The sequence below is a fragment of the Falco biarmicus genome, chromosome 4 (assembly GCF_023638135.1).
Source record: "Falco biarmicus isolate bFalBia1 chromosome 4, bFalBia1.pri, whole genome shotgun sequence".
NCBI lineage: Eukaryota > Metazoa > Chordata > Aves > Falconiformes > Falconidae > Falco > Falco biarmicus.
Window position 1 is genome coordinate 53258180 of NC_079291.1, and position 22799 is coordinate 53280978.

General features: G+C 40.5%; 1 protein-coding gene across 6 annotated transcripts in view; it reads right to left on the minus strand.

The window, feature by feature from the left end:
* Positions 1-17546, minus strand: part of RBM33 (RNA binding motif protein 33) — a 105682-nt gene extending 88136 nt beyond the window's left edge. For 5 of the 6 annotated variants that reach the window (XM_056338534.1, XM_056338530.1, XM_056338529.1 and 2 more), the window contains exons 1-3: positions 17303-17546; positions 6379-6457; positions 1608-1656 (exon numbers count right to left, since the gene is read on the minus strand). In XM_056338534.1, the coding sequence (XP_056194509.1) occupies positions 1608-1656; positions 6379-6457; positions 17303-17330 (156 nt within the window). In that variant the 5' untranslated portion in view covers positions 17331-17546. The remainder of the gene's footprint in view (positions 1-1607; positions 1657-6378; positions 6458-17302) is intronic. The other variant, XM_056338533.1, reaches the window with a different exon arrangement.
* Positions 17547-22799: the final 5253 nt, after the last annotated feature.

Genomic DNA, 22799 nt, shown 5'->3' on the forward strand with positions numbered 1-22799 from the left:
ACCTAGGAGACTGGAGGAAAGGATATGATGGTATGAAGAAAACTGAAAAACCATAATTAGTTTGTAAGTGATGGAGGGGGCGGGGGGGGGGGGGGGAGGAAGAAGAAAATACCATGCCTCTTCTGAACTCCTCCTAATGTGTCTATTATACTTTGGGTTATTTAATTTATCCTTTTATTTTTTTTAAATAATTACTCACTAGGAAGAGATAACTGCAGTTTTGCCAAGCAGCATTATTTCCATCCCCTAAAGTAACAGAGGTTATAAATGGGTAGATTTATCTAAAAGTACTGGGATGAGATTAAATAGAAGTAAGTTTGGCTTAAATAGCTCAGGGAAAACTTCCTGAGAAATCCATTATTACTCCATCATATGAGTCCATACCCACAGATACTGCTCAGAGCCCTGTTACACGGCAAACTGAAAACATGAATACAAAGAGCACAAGAAGACATAATACATTGCAGAAATCTAGTATTGGTTAGTATTCACATGAAGCTACTTAAAAAAAATGATCAACTCATGTTTCAACTACAAAGATGTATGCAATGTAAACTGCTTATGGATTTGATAAATGCCTAACACACATAGGCAATCCCTATCCTTCTTGAATTTTATTTTGCAGACCAGTACATGAGACAAAGGAACTTCCTTTTTTTAAAACTGATTACTTACACACTAATTTCAAGAACCTAACTTTGAGCATTTAAGAGTGTGATTATAAAAAGCTAGATGACTTAAAAGTCAACTTTTACTACTTCTGGGTTTCTTAACAAACCTACTAATCTCCAACTAAAACTTTAAAAATTGTTTTCTAAATGAATTCATTTAGCAGATAAAAAGGAGAAAGAGATTACTAGCCAGTTCTGATTTCCCAAACAAAAGCCACGTCTTCTCCTGCAGATACCTCGCAAATCCAAATACCCATTTAGTTCTTTCCATAGATATCAATTCAAAACAGGTGTCAGAGTAAGGAGTCTACAGCAGACACGGGGGGGACTTGTTTATGTTCTCCACTGACAACTGCTCCCAAAACCCTCCCTCACTGTAGAACGGGAAATCCTCTATCTACTTGTCAAAGTAGCAGTGAATTGTCTGCAGTGAGTGGATCTTTAATATATGCCACTGATAGCTTTTTTATTTACTTTCTGGTAAATACTGCTGGTATTTTGATGAGTAACTTTTAAATAGCTAGGAAACTGGCAGTTGAAGTAAATTCTCCACAATGCTAATCAGCACTCAGTAAGCATAACTGGGGTGGTTTTTTGTTTTGCTTTTTTAATTGTTAGGTCAGTATGAGCTACAAAGACACTGATTTTGAGAACTATCTCCTTTTGGAACTGTGTGTTATGAGAAGAAATACGACCTTAGGGAAAAAAAAAAAGTTCTTTCTTGAAAAGCCACACTTGGAGGTACTTCACAAAAGGAAGCAGCTCTGGGTGCAGAGCACTGGCAGCAGGGCAGATCTCAAGTACCTGTGGCTGTCAGGCTTTGGGGAGGCGACTGTAAAATACATAAAAGGCATTACCAAACAACTGAAGGGGGCAGGCTGAACAACATTCACATTTTAATATCTGTAACAATTCACTTTAATGCACATCTCTTACCTTTTTGCCAGTTAGCAAATCCTCTCCAAGCAGGTCATCATCAAGTTCACTGGAAAACATTAACAAATTTAAGAAGCTGAACCTTAGAAAACAGAAACAAGCACCATATGGGGTATACACCTTAAAAAACCTAACTTAAGAAGAATTGTTACTGAGTCTGCACAAAGCCTTCCTTTTAGCAAAGCATTCACTAAGTTGAAAAAAGAGGTATGTTTTAAATGAAGCAACAGACCATACATATTAAGATCACTGTTGTGCAGTCATTTCATTTCCATATGCTCCCCTTTCCATATCCCTCCAACTATAACACTGCACAAACCTAGACAAAGCGTAGGTATTTTAAACACAGCTGGCTAGGTCCCCGTTCCAGATCCTTCACTTCAAGGCCCTTTAGGCATACTGTCGAATCCGTTATTTCCCACCTCCAGAGTAAAGAAGCAAGACTGTACTGTTCTGTGGGCAAGACAGTCTGCAGGCCACCATGTGGCCCAGGAGAGGAGGCACTGAGGCCAGCTGACTTGGGAGCCACTTAGGCCTAGATCTTTCATAAATATTTATTTCCTCCTCTTCACGTCGAGGGGGAAGTCAAACAGATGCTTGTAAGATGACAAACTCAAATGTATGTTTCACCATTTGCTAAGTGTGGTTAAGAATTCAGGAAGCATAAATACCTGGCTTACAAACCTCCACAGAGCATCTGTCCCATAAATAGGGTGCAACACAAAGAACTAGTTCTTTGCATGTCTTAATAGTAAAATGAGATGCCAGTGACTTGAAGTATGAGCTGTAATTCAAGAATATGAGAGACTTTCTACCTGCACACCTTAAAAAAACACAAACTCACACCATGCCTTAGATATTACATGAAAATTAAATATCCCGAAGTGAGAATGAACAGAACAAGAATATGTGTAAAAGTTCCTTAGAACTACACAGGAAGTATTTGAAAATGGGGAAGCTATCCTAAGACATAAATCAGTGCTGAGAGTTGTTTTTGCAGGTGGATACATCTCTTTCAGAGCTGGTTATTGTACAGATAATGCAGAGAGGGGGAAATAAAAACCTTGTGGACTAAAGAGAACAGATGATATTCCAAACCAGGCCTAAACAGGACATTATCATCAGCAGAAAGCATTTGTCCATAATTACTGATCTCACACAGTTCCAGGAATGACTGAGCATTAACAAATAGCAATTGTTTTGTGCACACTGCAGTATTAAACAAAAATTGGGACATAAGACATATCACACGTTCCAAAGAGCAAACTGACTAGAATTTAAGCCCTTTATTTCAGACAGAAAACTCTATGTAACAAATGGTTGCAGCAGAATCTAGAGCCAAAACTGAAGTAGGAAAAAGTCACTCATCTTTCACCTGCCAGAAATCTGACAAATGTACCAAAAGGTTTGAAAATATTTCCCAGCACTATGGTCCACCAACTGACAGCTTTTAATAAAATTGCACTAGAGATATTCCAAAAGACAGCAAGATCATGTGTTATAGCAGCACTGAAAGATGAAAAGCAAGTTCAGGTAGTAAGAAATTCAAACCAAAAAGGGATGGAAAAGAAAGTGAAAGATCAAATTAATTATCTAAACATAGTTAAGGCTTTAAACAATTACTAAAAAACATCCTTGATGTGATTTTTTAAAAAAAGATTAAACATTTGATCAATAGAAGTAATTGCATACGCATTCTAGATTTTTTTAAGCTTTGGCTTATTACCTGACAGTCAAAAAAATTAGCACTAGCACATAAATTAAGCTCGTAACAGAAACAGAAGTCTTCACATAACGCCCCTCAAAACCTACTAAAATATTCAATGTCATTCAATATTTGCATTGATAAATTAAAAGAAGAAAAATCATCATTGGTAACTTTTTGAATAAACAAAGTAACAGTCATGAGCTTGCATAGTAAAGCACACCTATGTCAAGTTTCTTTAAAATAGCCAAACCAGAAGTTATCTATGAGAAAGAACAGACCAGAAATACCAGATCTCACTATTAATAAAAAGCGGGGGAAAAAAAAGCCATCTGAAAAACAAACCCCAAGATACTCAAACATTTTAGACTAGAGGAGAAAAACAGCCAAAAAACCGAATGGCTGCAATCTGATGCCACACAAAGCCACATACATTAAACTGAATAAAAGCAGACATCTATGATAGCTCAAAATGCAATTCCCCCTCACTATCATCAAGACACCAAGATCTTCCCAAAACCACAATTCTAGGAAATTAGGGTTAAAATAATCTAAAAGTTTGCTGCTCTCGCAAGAGATGGACCCATTTTGTTCCCTTCGTCAGCTCCCAAAGGTCAACATTCCCCTCACTGAATAAATTCAGCTCACCAAATAAGGAAGAGAAAATAATAAAAAAGAGACAACAGAAGTTTTCTGCCAGTGATGAGAAATGAATAATCTCAGAGAAAGGTCAGGATAAGTGAATTTCAACAGAAGTCACTAATAAATCAGCCCTGCCATCTCACAGGACAGCACCACAACTGCGTATTTTTCCCAAAACCAAGCTTTGGCTTAATTTATACATTTATCTCTGTAAGTAACAGCCTGTGATAAAGACATCAGACTGGCCCTTTTTGGCCTCCAATTTCATAAGCATGCCTCATTAAACATGAGCAGTAGTAAGGACACAAGTGTTTCAGGAAAAGAATTTATAAAAAATGTAATGGGAAAAATTCTCCAAGAACAATGTTACATCTGTACTCCTAAATAACATGGGCCTTCCAACTCTCAGTTATCACCCTCCAATATTTGAGAAAGGAAAGAGATATGGAAATTCAAAATTACTCAGATGACTGGGGGATGGGACTCAGTTAAGCAGGAACACAGTAAGATTTGATGGTTGATCAAGTTGTACAACTGACAGCATACCCTTTTCACCCTCACAAAAAAAGTGATTAGGTTGCAAAGCATGAAGGATTAAAAAAAGTCTACTGCATTCATTCAGCCTTTTTTCCATCTTCAAGAAACTGCATCCTATACTGAACCAGACCAGTACTTAAAACATTGAAGCAATTACATTAGGCCACAACATACCCATGGAATTTGTCAATTTATAAATGCCCAGACAATCATAGAATTTAACTTCCAAAGACAGCTTGGCAATCTAAAAGGAATTAATAATAATAATAAAAAAAAATCCAACACATGCAAATAAAATTGTTAGATACAGTTGTAAAAAAAAATTTCTGAAATTATCAGCAAGATGAAACTCTGGAAACTCCAGCACTGTACCTGAAAACACTTCCCTTACAATTTCACTGAAGAATAAACAACAGGATTTTTGATCATCTATCTTAAATTATATGCATCTAATAATAAACAAACAAAACCTTTTTTTCTAGAACTGAATCCTTGTGCGCTTCAAAGTCTCTGCTTAGTGAAAATACTCTATAACCTTTCTCAAGTTCTATAAAAATACCTTTGCCGCAGGGAGGTTTTTTTACCATTGGCAATAAGCTTACAACTTCCTACACAATGGCTGTTTAACTCTTACAGATAAGTGGTAAAAGTAGGACAGCTAAAAACAAATGTGACTACCCAGCATCTAAAAGCCTACCTATTCATACCATGGAGTTAGCAAAGGCAAAAAGTTCAGAAAATACTCTAATACAAAGCATTTTGCCTTTGGTATTGGCTTCAGTATTTCTGAATACAAAGAGCTGGGGCTGGGAGGCAGCACAGTACAGTGAGCCAGCCTGAAGAAGTTATTTTAATTACACTATTAACCCAGATCAGTTTCGTAATGCAGTTCACCATCCAACCCTCAAACAGCTGCACTGGCATGACAGAGCAGCCACCCCTCACCAGCATACAGCAGAACACACAGTATATCCAAAGTTGTTGTCCAAATTCCTTATTCATTCTTACCTCCTAGAGCAATGAAAATTACCCACTTAACCTAGCAGAAAAGCACGGAAGAAGAAACTAATCCCTCCGGAATTATTAGAGTAGCTGATTCAACCCAAGAGCCCAGCTCAGTTGAAAACCACTTAAAAGTTAAGATTTGTTTACTACAATCACTTGAATTATTATTAGAAAAGTAAAATTTGTTTGGAATGTTTTTTTCACCGTTTTACAGTGAAAACCACTGGCACAAATCTATTACTAAAAAGGAGTAATTAAAAAAAAACTCCACAAAAGCACCAAAAGTTTTCTCCTGGAAAGAACAGACAAGTCTAGCCAGCAGCTCGATTCTAGTACTTCCCTACTAAAGTGCCTTCACATAAAAGAACATGCTCTTATTCTCCCCTAACATAACTAAGTTAACACATACTTCTAAATCTTAGTGAGTTGTATTTTTCAATAGAAGCCTATACCTAAACTCCATTATTCTTCCCCAATGTAAAACTGAAACAGGACTTTGAAGATAAGAATTTAAACATCTGGTTAAAAAAAAATTGTCAGGCAAATTCAAGTACTAGCAAAAATCTAACTATTTAAACCACTGAGATCTACTAAATATTTTAAAGGAAAACCTGGATATTAAGTGCAAAATTAATTACAAACCACAAATGATTTGTGTTTCTTCAATTTTAAATGGTACCTCTTCATAGTGCTTTCTATATTCCTCTAGGCCAGTGTATGTTTGGCACAATTTAGCATTGCCTGACACATGCATAAAGCCAACATCTTCATTAGTATCTAAATGTGCTCAACTCTTAATGGTAGAATATGAAATGCCAGAATGGGAAAACAGAGCAATGTAATTCAGCATATAGAAACCAAACATGAAAATATTCTACTTACCTGTCCCAATCATCGTCTCCAGCTCTTCTTCTCCAAGACCTTTCTGCACCAGGCTTATCAAACTGATCAAAGTCATCATCTGTAAAGAAGGTGACAACATGAAATAATTCTTGCTGAAATGAAAGGTTTCTGAAGCAATCACATAGGTGGGACTGGGGGGGGGGGGGGGGCAGAGGGGGCTGAAAGTATTTTTCAGAAGGTGGAAAAATACTTTTTCTACTTTCTACACCAACATAAGGAAAACAGAATACCAACATGCTTCAAAAATAATAATAAAAAAAATGTACTTTATAGCTTTCCTTCTTCTCACTATGGAGGTGGATATAAACCCAGAAAAACAGAGCACAAGACAAATCACTGGAAAATTTTTGCAATAAAAGTCATCCCAGAGGGAGGGGCTCCCCAGAAATTGAGGCACAAGGGAGATAAAGGGAACAAGGTCTGCCAGATCCCTGCCTTGAGGGCCACAAGCTCATCTACCAGCACTAAGCTGCAAAGGCACTTTGAAAACAGGAGCAAACCTTAGGTCAGCACAAGGCAGGACAGTACCAGGAACCCAAAACAGAAGAGGGAAGTCAGGTGTACTACACCATCATTAATCTCAACTGGGGCATTAAAAACACTAGAAGTCACTGAAGCAGTGCACCTAAGCATGCACATGTCTTCAAGATAAAACTGGTACTCCATATATTTCAAGAAGTACCTTCACTTTAGTCCGTCCAATTGCAAATTACTCTCGCATAGCTTGGCTTGCAAATGACAATTTTGCTACTTAAAAATACTAAATCTTCCATTTTTCTGCAAAAGAAATGCAAAGCTCATCTGCTCTGTTCAGATATCCAGATGTCTCATCATCTGTAAACTGGAAGCACATACCTTCAGAAACACTCAACCCTCACTCTCCCATCCTGTGGCTACAGCCCAACAAAGAATGCACACCTGGATTCAGGGTTTTTCACACATTTTAATGACTTTTTAAGAAGTCAAAAAAATGGGCAAATAAAAGTTATGCTTAACACAGGGGGATAACCAGCTGCAATTTAGTAGTCTGCAAAATACAAGTTGAGCAATCCAGTCCTTGCAGTCTGACAGTCCGAATTGGTGATCACTAAGATGCCATATATCCTATCCAGTCATTCTCATATGACTATTTGTACTCAACTCTTTGACAAAGTACCAACCCCAAGGATCAACTGGGTTTTTGCATGTGTTTGGGTTTTTTTAATGAACCTTCAAAACCAAATCTGTCCTCAGCTCTTTAAACTCAACCCAGTATCCTTTAGTGAATACTCCCCACATGCAATTACAAAACTACTTACTTCTTACTTCATATTATCAAAATACAAGTGTTATGACTGACAGAAGTTTAAAAGGAGGTAAAAACCTTTAAAAAGAAAATTCAGTTCTTGCAATGTCATAAATTAAAAGCTTTCTAACCATAAATTTCAGCCATAAATACCTATAGAAATAAGACTGCTCAGTATGAATTACAATGCAACACAATTGCAGCAACTCTCGTTTTGAAACAGTATGTACAATTCCCCTTGATCACGTTCCCTACTTCACTGCCTACAGATACTTTTCTATTTTAACTAATCTTCTATATTTAAACTAATTTACATGGGCTAATACAATTGAAACAGGTTTATATTTCTGTGCTCAAATATCTACATACTGCAACCTTACTTTATTCCAATTCCTATTTCACACACAGGGAAAGCCAGACACATACAAGCATTTACTATCTTCCTCCTGAACACTAAATTATCCAATTTTGTGGTGTCTGGGGAAAAAAAACATGCCACCCTGCTCTCTTTATGGTCCTTCAAAACCATGCTGCAGTGATTATATTAGCGCATTGCCATTCTAAGGGCACAGATCTCCTGGGCTGTCGTTGTTTTTACAGCTGGATTGCAGTAATCCACTGACTTGATGTAACCACCTACAAAGATTTTTTTTTTTTTTCTTTTTTTTAAGGTAATGCAACTGATTTTGCAGCAATCAAATTACATGTCCACATACTGACTTAACATGTCTCAAGAAAATGAGTACTATCAGGACAACAGTACCTTCTTTTTAGCTACATCTGCTCCCTTGCAAGAGATGACACTTCTTCATGCCAGACACCACTTTCAGAGAGCTGTATTATAAACCAATACCACTTGAAGACAAGATTTTAGCTCTTCAGCACACAATTCTTATATCGAAGAGCCTTCGTCTCAGTCAGGTTTAAATCTAGACAACACAAACTTAAATGCCAAACCCTTTTTCTCTGGTGAGATCTCTCTACAGCAAAAAGAAACACACTTCAGTACAACTCATAGTACTTTTCCAGGCCAGATATTGAAGCTTCACAGCGACAGTACTTCAACCCAGTATTACTGCTAGTGAAGAAACAATACCAAAAGAGGGTCCAAGTTCCTGCCAAGTTTCTGTGTAGACCCACTCAGCCTACACCACAAACCTCCCCCCTCCAGCTCTTCCAACACCTCCAAATTTCTTACATCCTATTCCTTATTCATAAGCAACTCCTACCATAATCCAAAGCTGAATTACGTTCATGCAAAGGCCCTTTTCACATGTCCCCTCCAGCAGAATGAACACAAAAGCCTCAAAAATGACTGGTCAGTCTGTGTGTGGTGACTGCAGCCTACAACAACTGCTCTACCTATGCCCCTACCACCTTCCTGTTGCCATCTCTTCTCTCCCCATCACATCACACACATATGATATAAAGATCTTCGGGACAGAGGAAGCCAGCTTCTCTTTTTTAAGCTTATTGTTCTGTGACAGCTGACACTGACAATAAGCATCACAAATTATGCCATTTTGACATTAAGTATTGTCAGAGCCCAAAGCAGTTTGTAGCTTTCCTTTGGAAAAGGAAGTCACCACAGTCACTAATCTACAAATAGCATTCACCGCCAGCTTCATCATTTGTGATCATTTGCAAGATAGCAGGCACTGACTGCAATGGACACAGGCCTTATACCTGCAGTGCAATGCCAGCAAAACCCAGCAAACCTCAGTGAGGCATCATTTTCCTTCCATTTCTGAAACCACACATATTTTCATTTTTCTTCTTTTTAGGCAATAACATTGCAAAATACCAGTAAACAGCAATCAGCTTAACATTTTTGGATGTTTCTCCTTGAGAAGCTCCAAGTCAGTGTTTGTGTCAAGCACAGCTAAGTGCCTGTAAAACATTAACTTGTATAAAAAGAACACTCAGCACCAGCAGAGCACAAAACCACTGAGAGCAACAGCCAAAAATTTTTTATTTTTTTTATGATTCTCAGTACTACTGTGTGGGAGGTGAGGAGATAAAGAAGGGGGGGAACCCATGAACAGAAGCTTTTTTAGCAGAAAAATTACTACTGTCGGAGTTGGAAGAGGTTTTGTATTTTTTCCAGTGGTATCAGTGCAGCCTAGAAAGCCAGCAGTACATAGCAACTCTTGCTAAGACATGCAATGGCATGGCTATGGCTCCTCATTTCAATTCAAGGCTCTCACTGCAAAGCTCACCAAGATGCATGCCCATTAGCTGGGTATCAACTGGAAGATCCTGACAGGTGATAACTGAACACACTAAGCCCCTCTCTAACTTCTAGGCAGCACTAGAAGGAAGAGGAAAAAAAAATCCAAAACTATTAAATACCAAAAAAAAATTATCTGAATAAGGAAGCAGGGCAGGCCAGTTACAGAGGAAGACAAATAATCCATCACTTGGCTCTTCCTAAGAGGCAGCTCTAAGAAAATCACCATTACCAAAATGACGGAGAAGTTGCAGGATGTTGTGGAGACTGTCTAATGCTGACTGTGGCCAGCTGCGAACCAGAATAAGCACAAAGACAGCCAAACACATTTGGTTCCCCACACTAAAAGGTTCCTATTTGCTTTATGCTTACCCTGGTGTAACACCAGCAGTGCTCTAAGTTTTTCTATGCAGTTGATTTTTTTGTTTTATGTTATGCCCAGAACTGCACTCTTTTCCTGCTTAATAAGAACAGATCACACACACTAGAAATCCACAAAATACACGCCATTGTGGTTTAACTCCAGCCCAACAACTAAGTACCAGGCAGTACCTCACTCACTGCCCTGCCCCCACAGCAGGATGGGGAGAAGAATCAGAAAAAGGTAGAAGTCATGGGGTTTAGATAAGAACAATTTAATAATTGAAATAAAATAAAATAGAATAATAATATCAACCACAACAATTCTAATGAAAAGGAGAGATAAAAAGGAATAAAGCCCAAGGGAGGGAAAAAAAACCCAGAACAAACTACGCACAATACAGCTGCTCAGTACCCACTGATGCCCAGCCTGTCCCTGAGCAGTGATCAGCAGCCCCCAGTCAACTCCCCCCCAGTTTATACACTAAGCATGACACCCTGTGGTGTGGAATATCCCTTTGGCTAGTTTGGGCCAGCTGTCCCAGCTCTGCTCCCTCCTGGCTTCTTGTGCACCAGCTCACTGGCAAAGCACGGGAAATTTGCAAAGTCCTTGATTTAGAATAAGCACTACTTAGCCACAACTAAAACCTCAGTGTATTAGCAACATTATTCTCATATTAATCCGAAACAGCACTGTACCAGCTACTAAGAAGAAAATTAACTCTATCCCTGCAAAAATCAGGACATAAGCCTCATTTCCTCTTTGGTTATGCGGACAGTAGTTTCTAAGTCTGTGGACACCCTTTCAATAAAACCTTCACTAATCATTTTTCTATGCAAAACGGAAGTCCTAAGCTACATAGTCAAGTCTCACAAGTGTAGGAGATGAATCAGCAAGAACACTGCAGAGCTCTTAGCATCTTAAAATGGTACCAACATAGCCTAAAAAGGTCGTCCTACATAGCAACTGTTGCTAAGATAGAGTATTTTACTGCAATGAGATGGCCAAGACTTCTCAACTAGGAAAAACACTTGATGACTACACCTGCATGCTTTCTGGAACACTAATCCCATGTTGTCTCAAAAACCTTAGCAGTTCAAAATTTTGTATTTTCTTCACTAATTTGGTTCGCTTCAATATTACACTATCATGAAGATAAAATATACTATTAGTTTTACGCATTGAAAAAAGCATCAAAGACTTCTTATCCAAAAGAAGATAGGGATGTCACAAAGATCCAACAGTTCAATGGATAAGAAAAAAAAAACAAAACAAACAGCTATTACACATGGTTTACCAAACAGGTCCTTTGATAAAGTAACTAAGCTACACTGCTTTGGGGCAGAAAAGGTAAGGGAGCTATTCCAGTTAAAAAAAAAAAAAAAAAAAAAAAGAAAACTAGAGGGAAAAAAGTAATTTACCACATGAAAAACCACTACTTTCTGTATGCTTAGATTTTAAGCTGAATATAACAAATCCATCTTGATCTATCCCATTCCCCTGTATCATATTTAAAACACTCAACATGACAACTTGACAGCATTTCAAGCACAAGTCTCCAGATTAGAAACAGCTTACCATCTTATCTTTATGTAATAATTTATTTCTACAGAATACTTCTCTTCATATTTCACTGCAAAAGGGTTCACAATATGTAAGTATTATAAAGCCTCGATCTTCAGGAACAGAGTATACCCTTTACAAACAGACCTATGCTTCTGTCCAATAGTGAACTGCATTTCAGTACCTCTTGCTATGTGATACAGAAGAACAACAGGTTTTGTGAGCAACAGCCATGTCTAAAACACAAGCTGGCAAAGTAACTGTACTATTAACACCAGCTCAATGAAAACTGCTGGTAACAAATCACAACAGCATCTAGTAGTAAAAACATAAGGCCAACAGGAACTCCTGAACCTGAGACCGTAACGTAAACCTAACACATTACGAAGCACACTATGAATCCAGTCCCATTTATTACAGGTAATCAAGCTCTCTATCCCATTGTAAAAATCACATTCACTCCTACCACCACATTGCACACAAGAACACACATGCACAAATAAACCACACTCAAACACCAACAGTTTAGTTTATCTGTTCAGGAACAGACATCATGTAGTCTTTGTATTAGTAAACAATTAGTCATAGAAACCTCAAGTATGAGGTGACTAAGTATTTGTAGCAATTGCATAACATGCTCAACTAGTGTATTTCATGTTCTCTTTCCAAATCACTCCTACAGTATAGAGTTTAGCTTCCTCAAAGAAATAATGTAGAAAAACTAATTTCTACATATGAATTCTTTTATCTTCTCAATACTAACTTTATTAATAGAGTTTGTCATGATGCAAAGCAAGTCACTAGCAATAAGAACAGAACTAATTACGACATGCTGCCTCCTGGCACTGAAGTTCTCTAACCACTGCTTGAAAGAACCAGTACTTTTTCTTTTCTTTTTTTTTTTTTTTTTTTTTTTTAAATACACTACATCTAAACCCCAAACCAGCAAGCCACAAAACAGTATTCCCAAAGTCTGCTTGGATTTGAAAATATATTTGCTTTGGAAAAACATTTGTGCCATCCACACTCCTTGCCTCACAAACACTGAACAGTAAATGAAGGCCAAGAGTTTAAATGAAATCCACATGAACTCAGCTCCCAAATGGCTTTGGACACTGATGAGAAACTGCAACTCTCCAGAAACTCTCCAGCATCTTTCAGAACCACCAGAAGTTATAGTTAAAACTGAAGCTGCATTACAGCAGAATCAAACACAGGACCAATCGCAGTACTTAAGAGTTTTTCTACTCAAGTCAACACATAATCATAAATTAGATCACAAGTTCTGTGTGACCTAAAATCTGACGTTTAGCATTTGATGCAATAAAGCATCGTTTTGTAAAAAACCAAGCCTTGATACTAAGGCTACATTTAATTTAGATGACCTGAAATGAGAAAACATTTGGAAGAACACAACTTTCAGTGAAAGACTGTCAAAGATGCATAAAGAGATTAAAAATTGCTATGCTTTTAAAGCAAATCTGCCTGCCACACGCTCATTCAAGTAGTAATGTTTTTGGCACTAGTCCTTAGCTGGCACAATAGCCCATGATCATATATTTGTAGTTCATGAACTGTAAACTCTACAGGCCTTTGACATTTACAGTAGTTTTAGTGTGTGCATATCCAATACAACTCTAAGTTATAGTGACCAGTTGCATCAGTTCCCTTAATAAAGTGGCACGCAATACCCCCAGAGACCAAATACAGCCAGTACTCCACCCACTCTCATCTAGGCACCAATGCAGAATCTATTTCCAGTCCCTGTAGGCTGCTGATGAATAGCCTGAAGCACACAAAATTCAATTGAAATTACCACACTGGAGAATTTTTACTACATTTTTGAATTGGATAGTGACCCACAACACAGGGAAGGGTGCTTGCTGTGCTAGCAGTAATAAGCTTTTTCCCAATTTGTATCAACAGCCTCACAAGAGGTCTTTAAAGCTACTACACTGCTAAGAGCACAACAGCAGCCCTCAGATTAGTCAAAACAAAGTTAAACCGATGACCCCTTAAGTTCAAACTGGAGAATGACGTAACGGACTCAGAGGTAGAGAAACACCTATTCAGCTACTCTTGGTACAGGACTGACAGTAGAAATATGGAGTAGACATGTATAGATGGGGCCCTCTTCTGCCCCACCCCCTATCACAATTCACACACCAAGGATGTCTACACTCAAAGTCTTCTAGACCTCTGAAGTTCATCAGAAGTTAATTAATCCAAAAGGAAGAAACTTTACAGTAGTTTTCCTTTACTTCAGTATTGCAGACAATCAAGAAGTGCTCCTTGCTTTGTTTTAGCTATGGGTTGTTCACTCTCTAACCATCTCTCCCTAAATGAGACTAAAATCTAGCTGTAAATTGAGCACAGTGAATAGCAAGAAAAAATTTCAGCACCTATACAACACAGTCATTATGTTACAGCATAAACAGATGATCACCAAATCATAGAACAGCCCAGGTTCAAAGGGACCTTGAAAGACCATCTGGTCCAACCCTCTGTAGGAAAGGGAGCATAGATAAGATATATTATCAGCACCCTGTCCAACTGCATCTTGAAAACCTCCAGTGATGGAGACACCATCATGTCCCTGAGGAGGCTCTCACTGTAATAAAAAAAAAAAAAAAGAAAAAAAAAAGTCTTTCTTTAATCAAGTGAAGCCTCTCCTTGTGCAACTTGTGGTCATTGCCCCTTGCCTTCACCGTGTGTTTCCTTGTGAAGACAGAACCTCCATCCTCTTTGTAACCACCCATTAAATAAGATCACGTCACTTAGCATGCAATGTGTTTGCTCCGGTTATGTGTTTATAGGAAAGCCTGAAGCAAAGTTTGGGCACTATTGTCTTAACCATATCAATGGACTAATGAGCAACTATAAACCCTTGAAGGCCCTCACTATCACTAGCACACCCACCTTGAACTTCCATGTTTCAATACAGCCATTGATTCCAATAGAATTGGAAGCAAGTTGAATCAGGCTGCATAGCAAACGCATTTGTGAATATGAAGCTGTGAATCACTCCCAGAGATCTCACAGACACCACTTGCAAACTTTCCAGTTTGTGAAACTTATCATCAAGAGCCTTTACCTTATTCCTTAGAAAGCTTAGCTGCACCAACACAAATATATGGTCACAAAAGTACATGTGAATACTTTATTTTTATGAATCAAGGCAGTATTTCCCCAAGAGCCTAAAAATTATAAATGGGCAATGAGTCTACACATGCTGTCCAACAGACAAGTCAACTTCCTTCCATTAAATATATTTAAACATTCAGCTGACATAGTCATTTCACATTTCATTTTTCAGCCCTGCAACATTTCCTTAGAGAAGATTTAAACTTTAATCTGCATCTTCAAAGTGAAAACTATCTCACTTTGTCAACTGTTACCCTGCAAGGTCATCAAATTAACATTCCATGTATTTTCCAAGACCTATTTTGTACTACTTTACCAGTCATTAGAGCCTTTTTTGTATTAAGAAAACACTAGGGCGCCGTTTCCTCTGTATGTTAAAGAATTTCCCTCCCCCAGAAAAATCCAAAAACTAAATCCAAAGTATTAGTTCCTCCAGTTAAAACTTTAACTGACCAAAAACATTTAAGCCAAATAGCATCTTAGTCTTGGGCTTCTTTCCCATTTGTTAGTACTAATGGGACTAACTAAAGTTTAGATAGCAGTCCCTTTCCAAAAAGAGTTGCATACACCATTTCCTATAAGTACCACGCTTTTTTACTAGCTTTTAGAAGTGTATTTAGCAGCTTCAGCCAGGCATTTTCCTTGACTAGTCATATGGACAAAAGTGTGTGACACTTCTGGGGTTTTTTTTCACTCAGGCAAGTGCTGCACAGTGATTGCCTAGACTAAAGAAACACTGTTTATACAGGGCAAGGATCATATTTAATTGGCCACCATTTATTGATGAGCACAGTGTTATCACCGAACAAACGGCTGGCAATGACTTGATACATAGGGATCCTAATTCGTGGTTAGTCAGAAGCAGTACTCCACAACAACAAAAATAGTCTTGAAGCTGCAGTTTCACCACTTGATTCAAGGTTGTCTGCTACACACACCTTTGTACGTGAAAGCGTGCTCATTCAACTCTCAGTATAGTTTAAAACACAAGAAGCAAAATGCTTCAAAAGTGATACTTTCTGTCTTCATAACACTACAAAAAACTTCCAAAGACAAAACATGCATGCTAAGTTTACTTCCACATCACTTCTAACCGACTTGAACCACAGAAACTAGCACCAAGATTTTTGTAAAATAACTTAAACATTGCAATATATTAAAACAATGCCCAAAATATTAAAATATTTACTGTTTTACCAATCGGTGGTGCTCTTCCTAGATCTCTTTCCAAACTCATCTCTTAAACCTGGCAAATTTTCTGTAACATTTACCTTTAGTAGGAAATTTGTGTTTATGCACTTTGTTACTCATTAAGCTAACAATAGCAAACAGTGTGACCACTTAGGTGAGTGATCACTAGGACAAAGCCACACCTCCATGACACCTACCTACAGAAAAATCACACTAAAATAATCACAAACTTTTGTACAGACAAGGACAAAGCAGATCTATTGACAACTCTAACCATGCTTTATCAAAACTATTCCTAGAGAAAGCAAGGCCCACAGCAACAGAAACAGTCATGTTCTCTTAAGTGTATCTTTCTGTAATACAGCAGTGTGACCCCTGCAAGTCTTTCTTACAATCACTTAACCAAATGTTCTCATATTAAAATGTGCTTAATACACCTATCAGAACCATGCAGGGTTTTGAGTTGTCATTTAAAATGCTGTGAGAAGAACTGTCCTTAGTCAAAAAGAGCAGCAGTAGCGTGCCTTGAGAATCCTGGGATCAAGCACTTGCTTTATTTCACACTTTCCAAGAGAGACCTTCTGCTTCTGGGCAGCCTATAAAATAAATTATAACTACTCCCCAGATGAGAGGTAAGTTTTCAAACAGGTCACACACTGTAGCTGTAAAAATTACGGTAATTAATGTCTCTAAATAAATACAGCTATCCCACGCGGAGGTCCCGCATCTGTGGTGAGTGAGGAAGCTGTTGCCCCTTCCCGGCCCTACCAAGGGAACACAACAGCTCCCGTCACCGCACGACGCCGACTCCTATGAGCAAGACGGGAGCCATCGGGGCCTTGCGGTGCCAGGGGAGCTCCTGCTCCCCGCCGGGGGCGCGGGCCCCCCCCCGATCCGCGCCGGCCCGCACTCCCGAGCACGCAAACCTCGCCACCCCCACCCAGGCGGGAGACCGAGAGGCGGCGGGGGGCGGCGGCGCCACCGCCCCAGGAAGGCCCCGCAGCCCACAGCGGCCCTCAGCCAGGCCTCACGCCGCGGCTGCAGCCAGCCGCGCTCCCCCAGGCCAGGCCCTGAAGCCCCGAAACCTCGTCCGCCCCCGGGCGAAGCCCTCCGGGGCCGCGGCACCCACCTGCGCCTCCTCCCAGGGCGGCAGCCATGGCTCTTCGCCTTGCCCAGGCGGCGGCTCCCGCCAGCGACGCCGTGCCGCTCCCAGGAGCGGCGGGGAGCGGGGGGACGGGGAAGGGCTCGGATTCAGCGCCCGGCGGCTCCCCCTCCTGCCGCCCCTCCGCACGCACCCGCCACAGGAGAACAACAAACTACCACAACATGGCGGCCGCCGCCACCACCGCCGCCGTCGCCGCCGCCCCCGCGCTGCATCATGGGATGGCGGAGGACCGGTCCCACCCTCGCGGGGAGGGCGGGCAGCGGGCGCCGCTGGTTGGTTACCCAGGGCCCAGGCGCCCCGCACGCCGGATGGCGTCAGGCCCCCCGCGCACGCGCGGAGCGGCTTCCTCCCGGCGGCGCCGGCCGGGCGGGCGGGGCAGGAGTGCGCATGTGCCACCGCGCAGCACGTGCCGCCGCGGAGGGGCGGGGGCGCGCGTGCGCGTGGGGTGGGGGGGGCGGCGGGTCCGTCTGCCCTTGGGGTCCCGCGTTGCGCAGCGCCTGTGGGAAGGGGCCGTGGCAGCGTGCAGGAGGGCTCCCGTTCCCTGCCCGGGGCCCTGTGGGCGGGCGGTGGTGCCTGGGCCGAGCCTCCCCCTCAGAGGGGAGCAGGCCCGCCGGCCCTGAGGGATGCTGCTGCCCGCGGCCTGGCTGCGCGCCGAGGCACCGTTACCTCAGCAGCCGCGGTACCTTTACCTCAGCGGCGGCACAAGCAGTGAGGAGTGGGATGGGGAGAAAGAGGCCCTGCCTTTCAGCACTCCTACACCTCCCTGCTGAGGTTCTGTAGATGTCTCTGGCAGGACAGTTTGGGCTATGTCAGATAGATATGTGGAGCTCCATTTTTTAAGTGTGCAGGGCAGTTAACGCTTGCATAAACTAAAGCAGTTCAGGCCGTGTAGTTCACACTTTTCCACTCAAACTACATCTGTGTACATCCTTCACAGGCTCAGTGTCATAACATCTTGAATCTAGTTTCACTGCATGCTAAAAGACCTTTTCTACTAGTCCTTTCTCTGAGCACCTCCTGACTGTAGCAATGTGCTCACCCTCTCCTCAGCGGACCTAGTGATCGTGTGGCTGCAGAGTAGATCGGTTTGGATCTCTGATACCACAGAAAAGTAATTCACCAAGAAGAGTTTTCCTTTCGAGTTTCCACCTTTTCTGAGTTTTAATGGGAGGGAATCAGGACTTGTGGCATTCTGCACAGGCTGGGTTAAACGCGATATAAAGCTGTGCCTTGATGTAAAACAAACTTTCAGGTTGCGCTACTTGTGAAGAAGCCAAATCTGATCTAAAACGGTTTAATGGAGCATACTATAACGAGACTAGTTCAAGTAAACGGCAAAACTTCCCAAGTGGACAAGTCCTCATGGAAATAATTAACAATGTTAGTATTTAAATTATCGGCATTATCTGATTAAAACCCTCGCTATGAGAATAGGGAAGTTCTCATGTCACTTTGTTCCAGGCTCCCTGCAGACTTATCTCTGCATTGCATTTGGTCTCATTTTTTAGGTTTTCTTCACAACTGTACAGAGCTAGAGATTTATTCTTTACAAATTCCTACAAACTCACAACCAAACCCAGACTTTAATTTAGGAAATAGATCATCAGTAGGCAATGCTTGCTGATAGTTTAATACATAGCCCATCAGTCCAGTTCTGATTGCCTGATGTGGATGATTTCAGTGGGGCCAGGATTTCAACCATTGATTGCTCCTTGGTATTGATCTTTCTTTTGGGTAGCTGGTTTGCAACACAAAAAGAATCTCCTGGCAAGGGAGGAAGGTTTTTGAACCCTTTAAAGGCTGGATGGAGAAGTATGTGGGATGAAACTCAGCAAGCCTCAGCAGCAGCCTCTTAAAATTCACAGCTCTCCTCTTAGTAATTCTCTGCATCCCTTCTGTTTGAGGCTGGGAAATTAAATGTTGAACATAAAAAGCATTCACAATGGCCATCTTTGTGGCATTCAGATATGTAGAAGAGTGTATTTTATGGGTATTTTATGCTCTGTATTTTTGCTCATTTTAGTAGCTGATTTGATTTCCCTGACTGACAGTCAAAACACAAATCAAGTTACCATTTGCTTAACACACTAATTCAATATTAAAGAGGAGTAACAGGATATTTCACTATTACTCTGTTAATACACAGACCCTTCAGCCATTTTGCAGAGATCTGGTACAAAAATCCGGCTATTCCCAGATGTCTGAACCTCAGCAGGTGTGGAATAGGGACCTAAACTATGATGACAGGGGCAGGTATGGTGACTCTACTCACCTTCACTCAGGATTTTCCACGAGTTTTCAAATTCCAGGAACTATAGTTGCTCTGGATTCTGTATAAAAAACTCCCAACTTCTTCTCAATACTACCTAACTTGTGCTATAAAATGCAAGTATGCTCCTGTCTTTTCTGTAAATGAGGGTTAACATACTTGCTGCCTCTGGAATCCATGAATTTAAATGATTTTGTGTGAACTAATCATCATCAGTTTATTAAATAGTTTGGGAAATTCTGCATAAATAATGTATTTTCCTGAGTGTCTTCCAAAGCAAATACAGCTGCAGTTGGGAATGCAACAGATTGTTTTGCAAGAGGATTAAGTAAATAAGTGAGGCAGAGCTCAAGAAACCTGTAATCCTGGATCTGCACTCACTTACTGCATTACTGGGGCAGGTTGCCTTGCATCTGCTGCCTCAGGTTTCCCTCTCCAAGCTGAGGAGGATAATTTAAACTTTTTTTTTCTGATTATTTTAAATCTTTTGGTAAAGATTTTTGTGTCCTAACTTCCCTACATTCAGCTGTTTCCACTGCAGTAGTCATTATCAGTTTTGTTTACGCTGGTTTTGAATATTAATTTTTTTTTCTCCAAAATACTGTATAGCTTATTTTTGGAGTAGGCACATTCATTTTTTATGTTTTTTATTTAAATTCTTATTTATTTTTGCACGCACACTGAAATAGTTAAAAATCACCAGTCAGAAATCCAGTAAAGCAGACTTGCAAATTTAATTCCATTAAACACATTAAATTAATACGAGGGTATTAAGAAATGTGTTATCAACAGCAAGTAGCTCCTAATTCCCTAGAGAAAATGTGCTTCTGGTTTATTTATTAACCGCGGTTACCTCTTTCTGAGCTTTCATTGCAGTCTGGGGAAACCAGACTGAAGTTTTCATAGCATGGCAGGTGGGTGGTCTAGTCATGGGTTTGGCTCATAACCTTCTTGTGATGAACATCTCAAAGTGACATCTAACTCCGAGGCACCATCTTCCCTGTGAAGTTAAGCCTGTCTTCAGACAAGTTTCTCAAAATCAGACACTGAACAGGTCTTGGGTTATTGCAGCAACATCCTGTGATGCAGCAAATGCTCTATCACACCTGACAGGAAAATCTGGATTTAAAGTGCACAAATAAGGGGTGCAAAAGCAAATTCACTCTCTTGTAGATGCTGCTGGACCTGATTTATGACCAAATGGCAGTGGCAACAATCTTAGGAGGCAACAGTATCTCTTAAAAGATGTACACAGGTGAAAGATTCTTTCCATTTGAGCATGTTGCCCAGAAGGGCAAAGGCAGAATAGGAAATGGGAAAGACTTTAACAATTAATAAATATCTTACTTCAGGAAAGAGAATGGTATGAGGATTAAAACAACTAAAATATGTGAAAAACACTGGTGTGATGAATTTTTAATAGAAAACATTCTGAATGTGTTACAGCCTCTGGACTGACCATGGTTTCAGAGCAGCATGCAGTGTCCATGTGTGACAGACTTTGTCATTGCTGTAATTTTTCTTTCCGTTTCCTCCCCCATTGTTACTTATTTATCCACTTGTTGCAGCTTATCTGCCTTATTGTCTGCAATCCACTTGATGCATCTTATTTCGGCTGTCATTTCTTCAGAGCAGTGTGATCTAAGGACCCCTGAAACAGCCATTAGGGTGGAGAACAGGAGAGCTTGTGTGCTGAGAAATGGTCTAAACAGTCTGTCACCTGGGTTATTCATGTGTCACGTGTGAAGTCCCTAGAAAGCTGGTCACCCACAAAGATCAAAATCTCAATAAAACGTGTATATCATTGCAGTGTAGTGTAAAATAAATAAATCATTACCAGCTCCAACTGGCTGCAGGGGCATTTGGGCTATAGCTTTGGGTTCTGAACTGAAAGCAGTGTGCAGAAGCATGGGTATTACCCTGGACCCCAGTGTTTGCAATATATTTTAGGGATCTTGAGAAAAGAAATCAAGACACACCAGAGGAATCCAAGTGATAAACCTATTACATCATTTAATTTACAATTATTTGTCTGGATTCTCTAAGTCTTACTAACTAAGCTTTGCTTTATTTCACCAGGAAGGCCATCTGGTGTCAGGGGCAGCAGGGGACTTGGGGTGAAGCTGACAAATGTCAGGCAGTCCTTCCTTTCAAGAATGACTCAGAATATAGTGGAAAATGTCTAAGATGTCTCATTCTTAGGCGAAGGGAGTGGTAGCCCATGATAAACATCAGAATAAGTAAAGGTTGGAAGTGTTTCCCAAGGTTTCCTGACGAGGAGCCAACGTACAGCATCATTGGCCTTGCCCAAATGCCAAGTTTTGGGAAGCGCTTGCTTTTTCTGGACACAGGCCATGTTGGCCCCTTCCACTCCATAAAGAGCAGAAGGACAAATGATGGCTCTAGGCAAACCTCAGAGCACCTCAAGCAACTTCTGTGGCCCAGATTCTTGTGGCCCATACCAGTGAGCAAAGCCCCGTGCTCTGTGGAGCCCCACTGAACACAGAGACATTCTGTACAGATACCAAATGTCAGCTATCATACATGAACTTCCAGATCAGAGGCTGCGTTCCTAAAAACTCCTTGTACCAGAAGGCTATAATCCTGTTAAAAGCCTCTTGGAACTACTGCAATGCAAATAATAGTAGCAATAATTAGCTCTGCTTTAATTGATACTGTGTATTCCTCAAATGTCAGTGAAAATTTACTTTGCTAAGCCAACAACTTCTCCCCTGGAACTCTGCTGGCTTTACCAGAATTACATGAGGGGTGAATTTGGATCATTGTAGGTTCCTGGCATAAATTATCAGCTGTTGATTCCTTGCCCTTTAAAACTTGGCAAGCATATAGGAAGAGTTTGCCAGACATGCAAGAACTAGGTCTATGCATTTATGGGGAAATCCTTCGGGACTATGCACAGAAAGGAGCACAATTTGCTAGAAGTACCCAGCTGTGAAATCCAAGAACTCCTCCACACAGCTCTAGCAACATGAAGTGTATTTAGCCTAGCCTCAATACCACTGGTTCCTGGAAGTAGTTTTTGTTCCCCCAGCTTTATGAAAGCATGAATATGATCACAACAAACCCTGTAAATATGTGGAGATGCTAAGTTTATGGACTAGCCCTAACAGCAATGATTTTGGTTGGCATAATTTAGAGTTGTTTTATGGTTACTCGTGTTTATCCCAGTGG